The 15,256-nt window shown below is 40.5% G+C and overlaps 1 protein-coding gene across 1 annotated transcript; it reads right to left on the bottom strand.

Moving 5' to 3' along the window:
• Positions 1 to 1,085: 1,085 nt before the first annotated feature.
• Positions 1,086 to 5,988, bottom strand: LOC732863 (fatty acid binding protein; the record flags this gene model as incomplete). The annotated part of the gene is given in 4 exon segments (NM_001044109.2): positions 1,086 to 1,196; positions 2,827 to 2,934; positions 3,669 to 3,835; positions 5,909 to 5,988. Coding segments are annotated over 4 exon segments (399 nt in total). The 3' UTR covers positions 1,086 to 1,142.
• Between the last annotated feature and the right edge of the window lie 9,268 nt (positions 5,989 to 15,256).

The following is a 15,256-nucleotide window of genomic DNA, read 5'->3' on the forward strand; positions in this document are numbered from 1 at the left end:
TTTTTTAATAAAACGCATACTATATTTATTAGACATTTTTTATTAATATAATTATTTGCATCTATAATAATATATTAATACGTGAGGCAAAAACTTTGTACCGAATCGGATGTTGTGTCAATTTTATTCACTTTTTTGTAAGCTGTGTTTCTAAGAGGATTTTGGCGTCACACGTCTTTTGTGTTTTCCAATATTACGTATTTAAATATTTTCAAGGCTTATTAGAAAATCGTCAAAGAAGCACGTTCACGAACATCAAATAATTTATAATAAGCCACAATTTATATTACATATTACCACTCGAAAATACACAAATTAAAGAAAATAATACAATGAGGCGACATGTTTTTTTTTATCACGTTGGCGCCAAAACTCCGATTTCGCAATCCAGGCAAAATGACACAAGCACGTTCACTTTACGTAAACTTCAACAGAAGAAAAAAAGAGAAAAAACATGGCTGACTTTAAAGTACAGTCATTAAAGTACTTTTTAATCACACCAATTTGCAATCCTCGCTGTTCAGTTTGCGTTAATTAATTATATGTTATTTTAATTAAATAACTTTTTTAGGTCTCCGGAGCTAATTAAGTACATAAACTTTAAACGACTTGGGGCAGAAATGAGCCGTCTCCTTTCCCATTTGAAAAGATATTGAGAAGGAGTGCAGATAATTATAAATAAAAATACATTAAATCAATAAAAAATTGACACACACGCGCATATACACATATATTATTTCGTTTATTGTTAAATTGTGGTCAAATTGAGAATAGATTATTAGTGTTTGTCTATAATGTAACCTTGGCGAAACCTACGATTAAAGAATAGTCTTTGACAATAGAACCTTAATAATGTTCAACCTTATAATTTAAAATAATCATGGTCGAATTTTAGCCACTTGGCGACCACTAGTAAATATAAAGCCTCTTTGTTTACAGTCCGCTTCAAATATATCAAAGCAAAGTGTAATCATTCTAGCTACCTAAATTATTCATAGCGGATACTTACTAACTAAGAAATGGTTACCAAATTATCAGATGCGCTTAGAGATACCGAATTGGATAATGTCGAAATAAAACGAATTATTAAAAAAAATAGTAACTGTATTTGGAAATTAAAAATGTAAATAAATAGAATTTATTTAAACTTTGTAGTATCGATAGGCAACGCCGTCCCATTTATCGGCCGAGATAGTCTGAAAAACAATAACATTAATTAAATCAAATTACGTACTTTTTACATCATTGTTTTGTAAATTTTTAGGAGTCAATGAACCAATGTAGTAACGAAATGTTGTAGTTTAGATGTAGTCACTAATTCAATAATTTTCCGTTTTGGTTCTTGGACAGGCGATACATGCCGCTCTAAGCACGCCATTTGATGTTTCAGTTAGATTAAAATAGTGCTATAATAAAATTAACTAATTATAAAAAAAAAATCCTATCTAGACTAGAGATACAGGGTATCTTTTAATCCCGCGCGGTGGTAGCACTGCCATGCCAGTTTTTGTCGGAAAGCAATAATGCGGTCCGGCTTAGGACATTTAAGTTATAATACACTATTGATACTACGAGTACTTGATGATACTTACACACAATATTTAAACCTCATGTCTCAAGATAGGTGACCTTTGTGACCTTCACAAAGTGTGTGGTTTCTGTTATTAAAGCGTTATATTTGAAAAAAAAAAAGGAAAATAATAGTGAGAATCTAACATAGTTACTAGTACGAACACTATAAAGTATATCTAGACGAGGCTAGACTCAAGGATTGCTATTAATTTCTATAATATTATTCATCGTTTAGCATCTGTGTGTGAAAGTGCAAAAATATGGGAATCTATAGTAATATTATAAAGAGGAAAGATTTGTTTGTTTGTTTGTTTCGAATAGGCTCCGAAACTACTGGACCGATTTGAAAAAATCTTTTTCCATTAGAAGCCGACATTGTCCCTGATGAACATAGGCTACTTTTTTTATTTTTTTTTTGATTTTTTTTTTGGTTTCATGTGTGTTTTAATGTTTCCGAAGCGAAGCGAGGGCGGGTCGCTAGTATAAAATAAGGTCGTGGACATAGCTTTTCGGGCTCCTCCAAAAAAGCCCACTGAAGTTTTAATAAATATCCATTTTATTGAGCTTATATTTCATTCTACCTCATCTCGTTTAGTTTAATTTTATCCCAGTTGATGACAGTATCAAATAATTCAACTTCATAACATTTCGCTCTATATCGTTATTCAAATAACAGAATATGTACGAGTATGTAGGTATCTGTTTAATAATTGAGGATTTTTATAAATTTAACGCTGGCAACAATAGCCAATTGCCATACTTGAAAAAGGAAGAAGCAGAACCATCAATTCTGAATATTAGAATGCCTAGATTATTTAAATAATCAATATAACATATACAAAATATATGAAATAATAATCATTATACTTCATCAAATAACTCCTGACCCTGACCGAGTGTATCAACTATGCTTAAGTTACAATTTATTTTGTAAAATACGCGAGACACATACATAGTTCTAAGTCATATATTCATAATAATATACTTCTGTAAAATCTGTTGCTTCCGGAAAAATATTTCATAGAAGTATTTCAGCAATTCGGTTCTTTTTATCAATCTAATTCAGTTTTAATTTTACAATAATATCTATTCTGTCATAGATTATCATGGAAATAGGAAAAGACAATGAATATTCATAAGAAAATTACAAGTTTTAAATTCAAATGTAATAAATACTATTGTTTTTTTTAAAAGGTATTTACGATCAGGCTGGATGAGAATCGAATATTGTAGAATTGATAGAATTATACTTACAACTTTTAGTTCGGTGTCACCGTATTCCCTTTTGAATGTTGCTGTGCCATTGGGATTCTCTACAACATGAGTTACGGTGTTTCCATCAACTGTGTACGTGGTTTTTATCTGGAAAATGTAAATTTCACTGAGGTGTAAAATTAGTATTTCTTCAGTTGCTCCAAATACCATTAGTTAATACTGCTATTTTTTATACAATCCGTAAATGCATAAAGCATTTGATGTGCTAATAGATAAATTAATAAATTATCACATCAAATGGCATAAAGGATTATAAATATCTCATTGCAGATTTCACTTAACGAAACATGACTAAGCTTAGGTGGCTACCGTTTTATTGAATTAAAGCCTAGAACTGCTCAATATCTATTGCTTTATTTCGAAATTTAATATGAAGATTATTCTAAACATTCCTGAAGATAAGGTAGTTTTAAAAAGGTATTGTGTTATTAACATTAAAAACGTACTGCACGCAATGTAACACAGAGAACAGAAGACGTAATGGAATTCAAATTTAACATTTCGTCACTGTCAGACCTTTATCTGCTATGTGCAAAAACTCTATTTTGAATTACCGACTAAAAACGTATTCATATAAAATTTTATATGAAAGTGATATTACAAAAGCTATATCAATAGATAAATATTAATGCTATACACATAACACTAAACACATACACATAACAGTTTTTTTTTATACGGTAGATAGGGCTGTGAACTATACGAAAAGGTCAAAAAGTTAAAATCTCAAAAAGTGCACATAGCAGATTTTGGTTTGACAACGACGATTTGTAAATTTATCGTCAAATTGAAGCTGTCACATAGTAAGCTTATCAGATTACCGTCAATACACCATCGATGGTTTCGTCGAAAGGCACACCGGACTCAAAAACTGTCTCCTTTGTACCGTTGCTGTCGACGGTGATGGTCTTGTATTTGTCGCCTTCCTTGATCAATGTAGTTGTAGGCTTGAACTGCAAAAGTTTCCGGATCTGGTCTTCGGGGAGACCTGGAACCGTTGTATTCGTGCCTCTTGAGTTTTTCTTCAATAGTCATTTAGAAAGCAATGGAAATGAAATGTTTATTTTATAGACGAAATACTTAAACATTCTTATAAGATAGATAATATTTTAGACTTCGTCTGATTCAGTCATAAGATTGTCTAATATTATCTATGGTAAGACTAGGTTAATCACAAATGTTACAGAGTGTTGCGATTCGCCTGTTTTTAACGTCTTAAGAACATAAGTACGAAAGTTGTAGACTAAAGCTATTAATGATGGTGTGATCTCACAGTTCGACTGGTGCCCACTGAGTTTCTCGCCGGATCTTCTCAGTGGGTCGCATTTCCGATCCGGTGGTAGATTCTGCGAAGCACGGCTCTTGCTAGGGTTCGTGTTAGCATCGTCATCAGGTTTGAGCCCCGTGAGCTCACCTACTAGCCACGGTTACGCTGAAATAGCCCCTAAGGCTATAAGCTTAGGTAGGGAAAAAAAAAAAAAACGACTGGTGTTAAGTAACTAGACTAAACATCAACAACATAAATGCCGCCACCCACCTTGAGACTTGAATTCTAAATCTTAATTTTATAGTAAAGCGGCTGCCCCATCTTTCAAGCCCAAACGCATTACTGCTTGGGTGGTGATATTTATATTACCACCAGTAATTACGCAAATTATAAATTTTGATTATTATTACCTACCCAATGCAATTCCTTCACCGTGGAAGTCGTTCATGAACATTTTTAAGTAAATATTTCATTAGGAAAATTTGTACCTGCCTAGGGGTGTCGAACACCGGCACAGAAATGAATTACACAAATGAAACATTAACTTAATTATGTATTTCAAACGAATGTTGTTTTCGCACTCATAGACATAGCCCACTGAGTTTCTTGCCGGATCTTCTCAGTGGGTCGCGATTCCGATCCGGTGGTAGATTCTGCGAAGCACTGTTCTTGCTAGGACTAGTGTTAGCAAATTCTCTCAAGTTGAGCCCGTGAGCTCACCTACCTCTCCGGGCGTAGCTAGAATAGCCTCTTAGGCTACCAGCGAAAAGGTAGGGAAACCAAAAGATGTTTTCGCAATGAATTGTCCAAAACAACGAACAACAAGAACTTTCCAGAAAGTACATCACCATTTTTTGCATTTCTTTGTTTTAATCGAAATGTTCATATCTCTTATTGCAAAACTCCAAAATTCACTTGACGATTAGATTAGTGATTTCAATCGACAAGGGATTTTCTGCCCTAATTCAGTACAAATTACATTTAATCTATTATCGTCGTATCAACGAAATAATATCATCTTATCAGAAAGTTAATGGCTGCATGAGTAATGCGATATAGCATCTTAATTTTTTTTTAAACTATTTTCTAGCGCTAGCTTTTTTTTTTTGGTCAGGAGGACATCGTCGGACTCCCGCCCTCTACTAGGGATGGCGGGTGGAGTATGTCGGAGTCGAACCGACTAAAGCCTCCTGTCGCTCAACAACCAACGTCCAAACCTCGGATGAGACAGAACTCATGAAAAGGCAAAGAGGGCAAAGTACACATCTCTCCCATCACCCTCCCCTTTCTAGCGCTAGCTATCATATCATAGAAGAGATGTGGCAAAAATCTAAATCGGGCTAACGACATTTTCAAGATAGGCTCGCATACATACAAGATCGAAACAATAGCATTGAGACCATCAGTCTACCGAGCAATACATAATACGATGGAAGGTCTACACTTTGTCGTTTTTCTTCACATAACATTCTCTTAGACTAACCACCGCAAACGCAAACAGGGGATCGAAGCTCCGTGATGCCGAACGCCCGGTGATATTAGTCTCAATGAGACTATGCTTTGCTCAAATCCAGACACGTGTCTGTTACTCTAAAGACGTATTTAAAGAAGAAGGATTAACATGGCGTATCGCCCCTGTTGGATGTACCACCTTAGTGCCTTGAAGCAGTGGTAACTTGTGTCTCAAGGTACGTTAGAGTCCTAGTTATTATGTCTATAGAACCCGACACATTAATATCAGTTAATCGGTTCTAACTAACGAAACGACACTGAAAATATGTTAAAAAAACTCACCGACAAACTTAAGGAACCCATCGAAGTTTTCTTCTCTATCGAATGTGTATTTTTTACCCAAGAAAGACATGGTTGCGTTGCCCAAGTTGAAACGTAAATAGAATGCAACTTGTAACGATAAGCCTCTTATATTGATCAGTATCTATCTGTAGATATGAAATTTACACACTATCTATATATTAATACGCATGAAGCAAAAACTTTGTATCCCTTTTTACGAAAATTGCGCGGACGGAGGAGTATGAAATTTTCCACTCTTATAGAGAATATAGAGAAGAAGTGCACAATGCTATTTTTTTTTAAATAATGCATAAAAGATACATTAAATCAATAAAGAAAACATTACACACACTACATACCATGTATTTGACGCACACACGCATGCATACTAGGAGTGGGTAATATCGGTTTTGCCGCGTATCGAATCGTATCTATATATCGAGGATCAATATCGGATATTGAATCTATATATTTTCTGAATCTATATATTGATGGATGCTAGTAGATTTTCTCGATTCATGATATTTGAGATTTGAAACGATACACTGATATAATATCGTAGTAGATATAGATTTAAGTCAACGTTATACGGTTGGTTTTCTGATATCAATTTATATATATGATCTTAAAGTAATAAAAAGAACATGAAAATAAAAATATCAAAAAAACTTTCCTTCATGCTTTTACCAGGCTTAGGACTGGCTACATTATTTTCAGTTTTTAGTATTTTGTGTCTTAATTTAAAATTACAAAATATACCAAAAGAGTGTAGATTTCAAAAGTTTAATACAAACACAAGAAATAAACTCAATTATTTGGATTCAACTAAAAATAGAAAAATGTGTACTTTAAAAATCAAACACAAAAAACTTTTAAGTATTTATAAACACTTGTCCAAAAATTCTAGTTCAAGGTCAAAAAGCGCGTGAAATTAAATTCAACGATGCAAATAGGCTATACTGCATTCAAGTTAGGGTCGAAAGTTGAAACTTCTTTCCTTAATTGTATCCTGCTGATACGCTAAGAATAATCTACAGACATATGGACTTAAATATAAGGTTTACAATTGTATGGATAATGCCTGTTTCTGTTTCATTCATCACATGATATCCCTATCGTGCGCTCACTCACTCTGGCCGATTCGATACGAACCAAACGAATATTGCTGATATTAACGAATCGGTACGATATGCCGATGCGCATCACATCGAGCAATATCGTGTATCGGCTGATATCGAAATATAGATTTCGATTCACGAATCGGTACGATATGGCGATGCGCATCACATCGAGCAATATCGTGTATCGGCTGATATCGATATATAGATTTCGTGCGGGGCGATATCGGATTCAACGATATTGCTGCGATATATAGATATTGAATCTATATACGATTTATATCACCCACTCCTAATGCATACTATTTATTGTCAAACTTTTGTTCTTGACGTCTGTTGTCAAATTGAGATTAAATATTGTTTGTCTTTGTTAATATTTTTTATGGTGTAGTTTTGGCAAAATTTGTGATTATAGAAGTATAAAAAACAATCATAATAGTGTACAAACTTACAATTCCAATTAATTATAGTCGAATTTCGACTACTGCGGGACCTCTAGTTATTATTAATTGTTGTGTGACTGATATTTATTCTGCGGCTTTATTTAATGTTTTTACCAAAAAGTTTCAGTATACTTTCATGATAACTATCTTACCAAATTTATTTATGTAAAATTTTACACTGAATGTCGTTTTGACGAGGTTTGGGGGTAGCATATAAGCTGTGCACGTCTGTGCACTGAAAGACAGAAGTTGGATAGGAAATATTACACTTTATGTATTGTATTATAATGCAAACATTCACAATCTGTGTAAATATTTAAACTGTTCAACATAACATTTCAATACTACAACTTTTGTTGTTTTGAATTGATATATTTTCTTCTATACCTACTATTCCGTAATTCAAAAGTTGAATACGACTAATTTTTACTTTACAGTCACGGTAGGGAACTGAATAGTTCTTATTCTATTTTTTATTTCTAACTGTTTAGAGCATAGGTATAGCTCGTTCAAGCTGGACCAGCCCTTCGAAGATACAAGCGAATAGTTTAAGCCAGCGGGTATTAAAAAAAGTGCTAAGTGCTCAAAAAAAAAAGCATTTCTTCATTAAGATTGTCAACAAATTAATGCTAACTAATGATGAATCAGGATTTATTTCGTCATAATTCTCTGATAAATGATGTAACGAATCGCGACATGGTATTCGCAGTAAAACGATAAATTCTGAATCATACGTTCGTGTATCAATATATTTGTCTAATCTACTTCAAATTAGCAAAATTATATTAAACTAGCTTAGTACATTATGAATGAAGAGATTTACAAGAACAGATGAGAAGAAATTTCAAGTGGAAATTGTATATTAGTAAAATAAATTCAAACAATCCAATTTACAACTTCACTGTGTAAAATGAAAAAAAAACCACTCTTAATTTGTGAAGCATTAATATTATTATCACAAATGCGGTGATACTCCAATCACGGAAATAAGCATTCGACTTAGAAACAGATATCTTTATAAAAGTTTTTTTTTTGTTTCAAAAATTAATCTGATTAAGATACGCAGTAATTAACTCCGTATCCGTAATTATTGTTTAACAAAGTCAGGGCCAACTTGCCAGTACCGTTTATTGCCATTATTTAAATATGAGCGCTCGTGAGCACACTGCACTTAACCACTTGTGACTGCAAATTGCGATTGTGACCTACATGGAACCTTTTGTTTGATATGGCTACATAACGATCTTCTAACAGGAATAGATGTAAGAGTAAAATATGTAGGTATACCTATTGCACTTTCTCAAAATATCACGTTTATTTTGAGGGACATATAAATTAGATCATTCGTTAATTTTATCTTGAACAAGCACAATAAAGTTAAAAGTTGCGTGCATCAGCATGAGTTCTACTCGTTAAGACTTGGAGGCGAAATGCCCAGTCAGTTTGTGTGTCACGATTTATTTTTATTTTTATGAATGAGGGTTTACTGATGACCTGGGGGTGTTTCCAGTTTCACAAGGACAGGTGGTCGAGCAAGGGCTCAGCCAGAAGGGACGAGATTTGATAACAGCTACCCGAGCGCCTCCAAGGGACACCTAACAACTCAAGAGTAGCTGCTTCCAATGAATCTACTACCGGATCGGAATCGGGTCGGCAGAGTGCCGCTCCGGAGCCGCAAGTGGCTATTTGGCTCCTTAAGTGCGACTCTGCATTTAGGGTACTACTTATTTAGTGTAATAAAAGTTTATCAAACAAGTAGATTTGGCTCCCAATTTTTTTAAATTGTTATAATGTTCATTTTTGGATCTTTGGCTAATAAGTTTTCCGACAACTGGCCTAGAGTATGACTCCCGATGAACTCATATCAAGCGAAAAAACTGAGACTGTACTTTAAAAACTTATAACTCAGGTATCAAGATGGGCGGCCATATTAAAGTGGTTGATGTCTATTGAATCCGGTAATCACTTAACGGTGAGCCATGAGCTCGTCTACACATGGTAAAAATAGTATAAACAAAAAATTTAAGAGAAAATGCTGTCGTTCAAATCTCTGAGATCTTTTTTATATTGAAATACATACACAGGTATATGTACATACATATAAACACAAACAAACGAACAAAGGCCGTATTCGTGACCGACTTCTACGATGAAGGCTTAATATCGTCTAAAAATAATCGAAATATTAAAATGTTTACAGCACCCCGCTAATTTACGCTCAGAAGTTTAAAATATATACTTCAAGCTTGTGTCTCATGGTGCGTAGCGTCATTTAGCACCTAAGGGTGCGAGCCGAATATGTGGCACACGATCGCTTAAGGTAGTAAAGATCAGGGGGGCAGGACACTTCCTACAGGGACCAGGGACGGTAGAAATACAAAAGTTTTTTGTTTAATAAAACGTATAATATATTCATTAGACATTTTTTATTAAAATAATTATTTACATCTATATATTAACCCATGACGCAAAAACTTTGTAACCCTGTTTGCGGAAATTGCGCGGACGGAGGAGTATGAAATTTCCCTCATTTATAGAGAATGTAGGGGAGTGCATAATGTTAATATTTCTTTAAAATTATGCATAAAAATACATTAAATCAATAAAAAAATTTACACACATTTTCATGAATTTGACACACCAACGCATATACACATATATATATATTTTTTTTTTATGATTGAAGGATTACTGGTGGCCCGGAGGCCTTTCCAGTTTCACCAGGACAGGTGGGCGAGCAAAGGCTTAGCCAGGAAGGGTGGGATTTGCTAACAGCTACCCGAGCGCCTCCGAAAGAGACCTAACAACTCAAGAGTAACTGCTTCGCGAATGAATCTACTACCGGATCGGAATCGCGACCCGCTGAGAAGATCCGGCGAGAAACTCAGCGAGCTGATTCATGGGTTAGGTTGCACGGCGAACTCTTTGTCGAGTTCGACGAGTACGGTTACCGAGGTCCCTAAGCCTGCTCCTAGAGCTGAAGGCGTCTAGTGCAAAGGTTATTGGATCTGATGAATCCGTAAGGACGTGTCTAGGGCGTCGACGGTGACTGGCTCCTGCATGATCAGGATTCGGGGAGTAGTCAGCGGCGGCTACGATAAGGCGATTATCATGACGGATAGCCTTATCGAAGTAACGTTCCGACACTGACTTCATCTATTTCCGGATTAACGTGCCCAGATCGACGTGTAGGTCAACGTTCCTCACGAACCACAGAGCTCCGACGGCTAGCCTGCAAAAGCGGGATTGTAGAGATTGAAGGGTGTCTATGTGTGTGCGGGCCGCGTGAGCGAACACCACACTCGCGTAAGTCATGACGGGCCTTATGCAAGTTTTGTAAAGTGTCACCTTGTTCCGAAGGGACATTTTACTCCGCTTACAGATCATGGGGTAGAGTCTACCGAGAATAAACGCGGCACGGTCACGGACTGATTTTATATGCGGGCGGAATGTCATCGATGCATCCAGGGTAACGCCCAGGTACTTGACCTTCCTGGCCCAGGGTATGGATTGACTAAAGAGAGTAATCGGGGGTGTGAGATTCCTCCTCCTAATACGGGAGGAAATCCGTGTGGAGCTTCCCCTCTGAAATAGCACCGCAGTACTTTTCGCTGGGCTGATGTCTATGCGCCATTTTCGGAACCACTGTCCTAGGGCTAGGGCTGTGCTCTGAAGCTTCTTCGCGATTAGGGACTTGTTTCTACTGGAATAGTAAACAGTCGTGTCGTCGGCGAATAAAGCTAAATGGGTCGGCGGCGACCGGGTAATATCGTTAACGAATAAGCTAAATAGGAGGGGTGAGAGGACAGAGCCTTGCGGGACTCCAGCTGTGAGAGGTCGTGGGGAGGAGCGGGTTCCCTCGACTCGATATCGAAGAAGTCCCGTATGATGAGCACGAGACTATCCGGCACACCCATGTTGAATAGTTTGAAAATCAAACCGTTGTGCCAGACTTTGTCGAACCCTTTTGCGACGTCGAAGAAGAGAGCTCCCGTGTATAACGGTTTTGGTCGATTAAGCCCCACAAGAATGTGCTCCGTGAGGCGGTGCACCTGTTGAATGCATGAGTGATTTGTACGGAATCCGAATTGTTCATCGATGAGAATGCCCTTGGATGAGACGAAGTCTCTGAGGCGTTTGTAGAGCAGACGCTCATACAGTTTGCCTAGAGACATGAGGAGGCTAATCGGGCGGTAGCTCGTCGGATGATTTTTTGGTTTACCGGGTTTATGTATGCCGATAACGTCCGCTTCTTCCCACACCGCGGGAAAGATACAGTTCGCCATAGCGGCATTGAAAATAGATGCCAACATCACGATGAGTTGGACGGGTAGAAGTTTAATAACGCGGTTGGATATACCGTCGGAACCGGGATCCTTGCGAGGACGTAGGTCTTTGATCAAGTCTTTAACTTCCATCGGGGTGACGGGTGGTAACGCATCCGAGGGTGGCAAGGAGACTCTGCGTTCTACCTCACTGTCTACTAATTCTACATGAATAGGGTCCACGGATTGAGTGCTGGGCGTGCACTGGGTTTGCAATGTATCGGCTAGCAGCTCTGCTTTTTCGTCATCATCGAACGCCGCGAGTCGGCCTGAGGGGCCTACGAGGGGGGGCATAGTTACTACCGTATCCGATTTGAGAGTACGAGCTAAGCGGTAGTAAGACCTTTGGGAGGGCGCGAGTCCTTCTAAGAAATCAGACCATCTGGCATCTCGGCGATGCGAGACTTTAGGTCGCGTTGTAGGGCACGCATTCGAATACGACTTTCCGCGGTAGGATACCTGTCGTAGGCGCGTATTGAGGCGTTCTTAGCTCTTAGGAGCTCCCTAATATCGTCGGACAATTTGAAGCGGTGAAGGAAGTCCTCCGCTACAACTTGTTTCGATGACCTATCTAATGTCGAGGTGATGTGTGACGTTAAGATGTCTATGGCTTCAGCGGTATCCTGAGGAGACGGGGTAGAGTCCGGGCTAAACGGGAGCGATGGTGGATCAGATTCAGCCAGGCTGATGCCCAGCGTGTGCCAATCCACCACAGTCCTCGTGACGGGAACGGAATCGGGAGCGCGACCGAGCCTCATAACGACGGGACGGTGGTCTGAATCTAACTCTGAAACTACTTCGATCGAGTGTAAGCGCAGAGTTACGTTTTTTAATAACGCCATGTCGAGTATATCCGGGCGATGCGCGATATTTAGCGGGTAGTGAGTCGGGGTTAGCGGAGCGACAATATCGAAGGCGAGATCATCAACTAACGCGTCAAGCAGCCTGCGATTCGGGGTTGTGGTGTGTGAGTTCCACCTGATGTGCTTACAATTTAGGTCGCCCGCCAGAATGACAGAGCTTCCCATGCCGAGCAGCGCCTCGATATCACTGCTTAGAACGATCTTATCCTGTGGAAGATAAACGGACGCGATAACGATCGGCGCGTGTCCCGTCAGTGAGATTCGGCACACTGATGCTTCGATATTAGCGAGCGCGGGAGGATCGAGTGGGACGCAATGCAGGGCTCTTCTATAGTAAATGACGGTACCACCACCACGAGCAGAGAGCCTGTCGTTCCTGACCATGTTATAGTTCGCGATTTTAGGGTCACGGCGCGCGGGCTTAAGTAGGATCTCCTGCACTAAAAAGATATCAATTTGATGGTCACGCAAAAAGTCAGAAACCTGATCACGTTGATTTGCGAGAACGTAAGCGTTAAAAAATCCTATCGTTACGGATAGGGGCTTTATTCTACTTATATACGCCATTGATTACCGGCGGAGTGAGGGGAGGACGTACGTATTTAAGGACGCGTATACGTCGGCGTATTCTTGCACAACGGCGATAGTGTTGTGCAGTGGAGGCAGCGCGAATGGCGTCGCCCAAAGCGTTAACGCGCTCAAAGTTGATCGACTGAAAGAAGTCGATCGCTAAAGCGAGATTGTCGGACGCGGTCGGAGGGCAAGTCGCGGGAGAGGGACGAGTTGCGGGGGCGGGACGAATCGCGGAGGAGGGAGTTGTAACCGTGTTCGTGTACGGCAGCGGTTTCGCCCAAGCCGAGACACTGGGCACCGACGCCGGAACGAACGTTGGCTTAGCCTGCGACATAGAGGGTGCCGAGGCTTTGATGTCTTGGCCGGAAGCTCGGAGGCGGTTTTGGCGGGCGACGCGGCGATTTATTTTCGGGGCTCGGGGGCATCCGCGGTAATTTGCGGGGTGACCCTGTGTTTGACGCAGGACGCAGCTAGGCGGTTCCGTCGCGGTTTTTTGATCGCGAGTGCATAGGGCCGTGGCGTGATCGCCTAAACACTTGACGCATCAGGGGCGCGCGTGACATTTACGGGAAGAATGCCCGTATAGTTGGCAGTTATGGCACTGGCTAGGTGTGCCTTTTTTGTGTGGGGTTTCGACGGCGATTCCGGAAAGGCTACAGACCGTTCGGATGTTGAATATTTGCTTACCCTCGGGGGTAGGCTGGAGGGCGACGAGAACCATGTTATATGGCTCCCTTCTGCGACCTGTGCGCATGCGGTGTACGGAGTTAACCGGTAGGCCTTGTTCGAGAAGGTCGGCCTTGACGAACTCGGCATCCAACTCTTTAGGGATGCCACGTATGACGGCACGGAGTTCGCGCTCCTCCTGGAGCGTATACGTGTGGAAACTTATACGCTCCTTACGGAGGTAAGAAGAGAGTCGTCGGGTGTTCGAACCTTAATTTGAATGCCGTTTGCGAGGTTACGGGCATTCGTGAAGTTGATATTTTTGGCCTTAAGGGCCAGGGAAACTCGATCCCAAGCTGCCTTCTCTTGGAGGATTACCGGGGGAGGAGTCTGGGTTTTATTTTGTGCCACCGGACGCGGCGATGGAGTGGCACGGGCTGGAGGCGCAACGGGAGTCTGAGGGTGGGGGCGCGACGCGTTCGCGGCTTTGCTAATTTTAGCGGCCGCGGGAGCTCGAGACTCCGCGGCACACTTCTTACCCTTTTGTACCAGGGTGAATCCATCCGTCGATGAGGCGGGGGCGAGGTCGACCTCCATCTCCGAGTCAGACTCGGAGGACGAGGAGGCGGGCGCAGGTGACCTAAGAGCAGGAGTTTCGGAGGGCGCGACGGAGGCCGCGGATGATCGCGCTGCTGGAACGGTGGCCACGGCGGACGACGCAGCAGTTTTACTCGCCAGTATAGGCGACGCGGGAACGGCAGGCACGACGGAGGCTGCGGTGCTCGATGTAGAAGCTTTGCACGCAGGTACAGGCGACGCAGGAGCAGCGAGCTCAGCGGAGTCCACGAGAGGGCTCGCGATGTGATCGGCCTTGAAGGCCAGAAACTCAGAAGTGAACTTTGGGTAGCGAATCCGGAGAAATTCCGCAAATACAGCGTCCATGATGGCTACGTGCCCAGGTGGGGCTACCCCGGGTCTTAGAAAACACTCGCCTTGCGGCGAGGCCCCAACTTCTCGGAACTGAGCGGTTCTATTGACCACAGGTGGCGATGCGGCGCGATTACTACAGGACAAAGAAAAAAAAACACTACAAAACTGAAATAACAAAAAGAAACAAAACAATTAAATACTTCCAGGAAAATAGTTTGTCGGCAGATGTACCACGAACACAGAAATAACAAAAGGAAACAAACAAATAAAAACTTCCAGGAAAAACACTTGGTCGGCAGATGTACCACGAACACAGGCCGCGCGAACAATGGCCGGGCTAACAAAAGCCGGGCGAATAAAGGCCGGGCGATCGAGTGGTCGATGAGCACGTCCGCGCGTGACGGGTGCCTCTATCGGAATGATATACACA

This window comes from Bombyx mori, chromosome 16, assembly GCF_030269925.1.
Source record: "Bombyx mori chromosome 16, ASM3026992v2".
NCBI classification, from domain to species: Eukaryota; Metazoa; Arthropoda; class Insecta; order Lepidoptera; family Bombycidae; genus Bombyx; species Bombyx mori.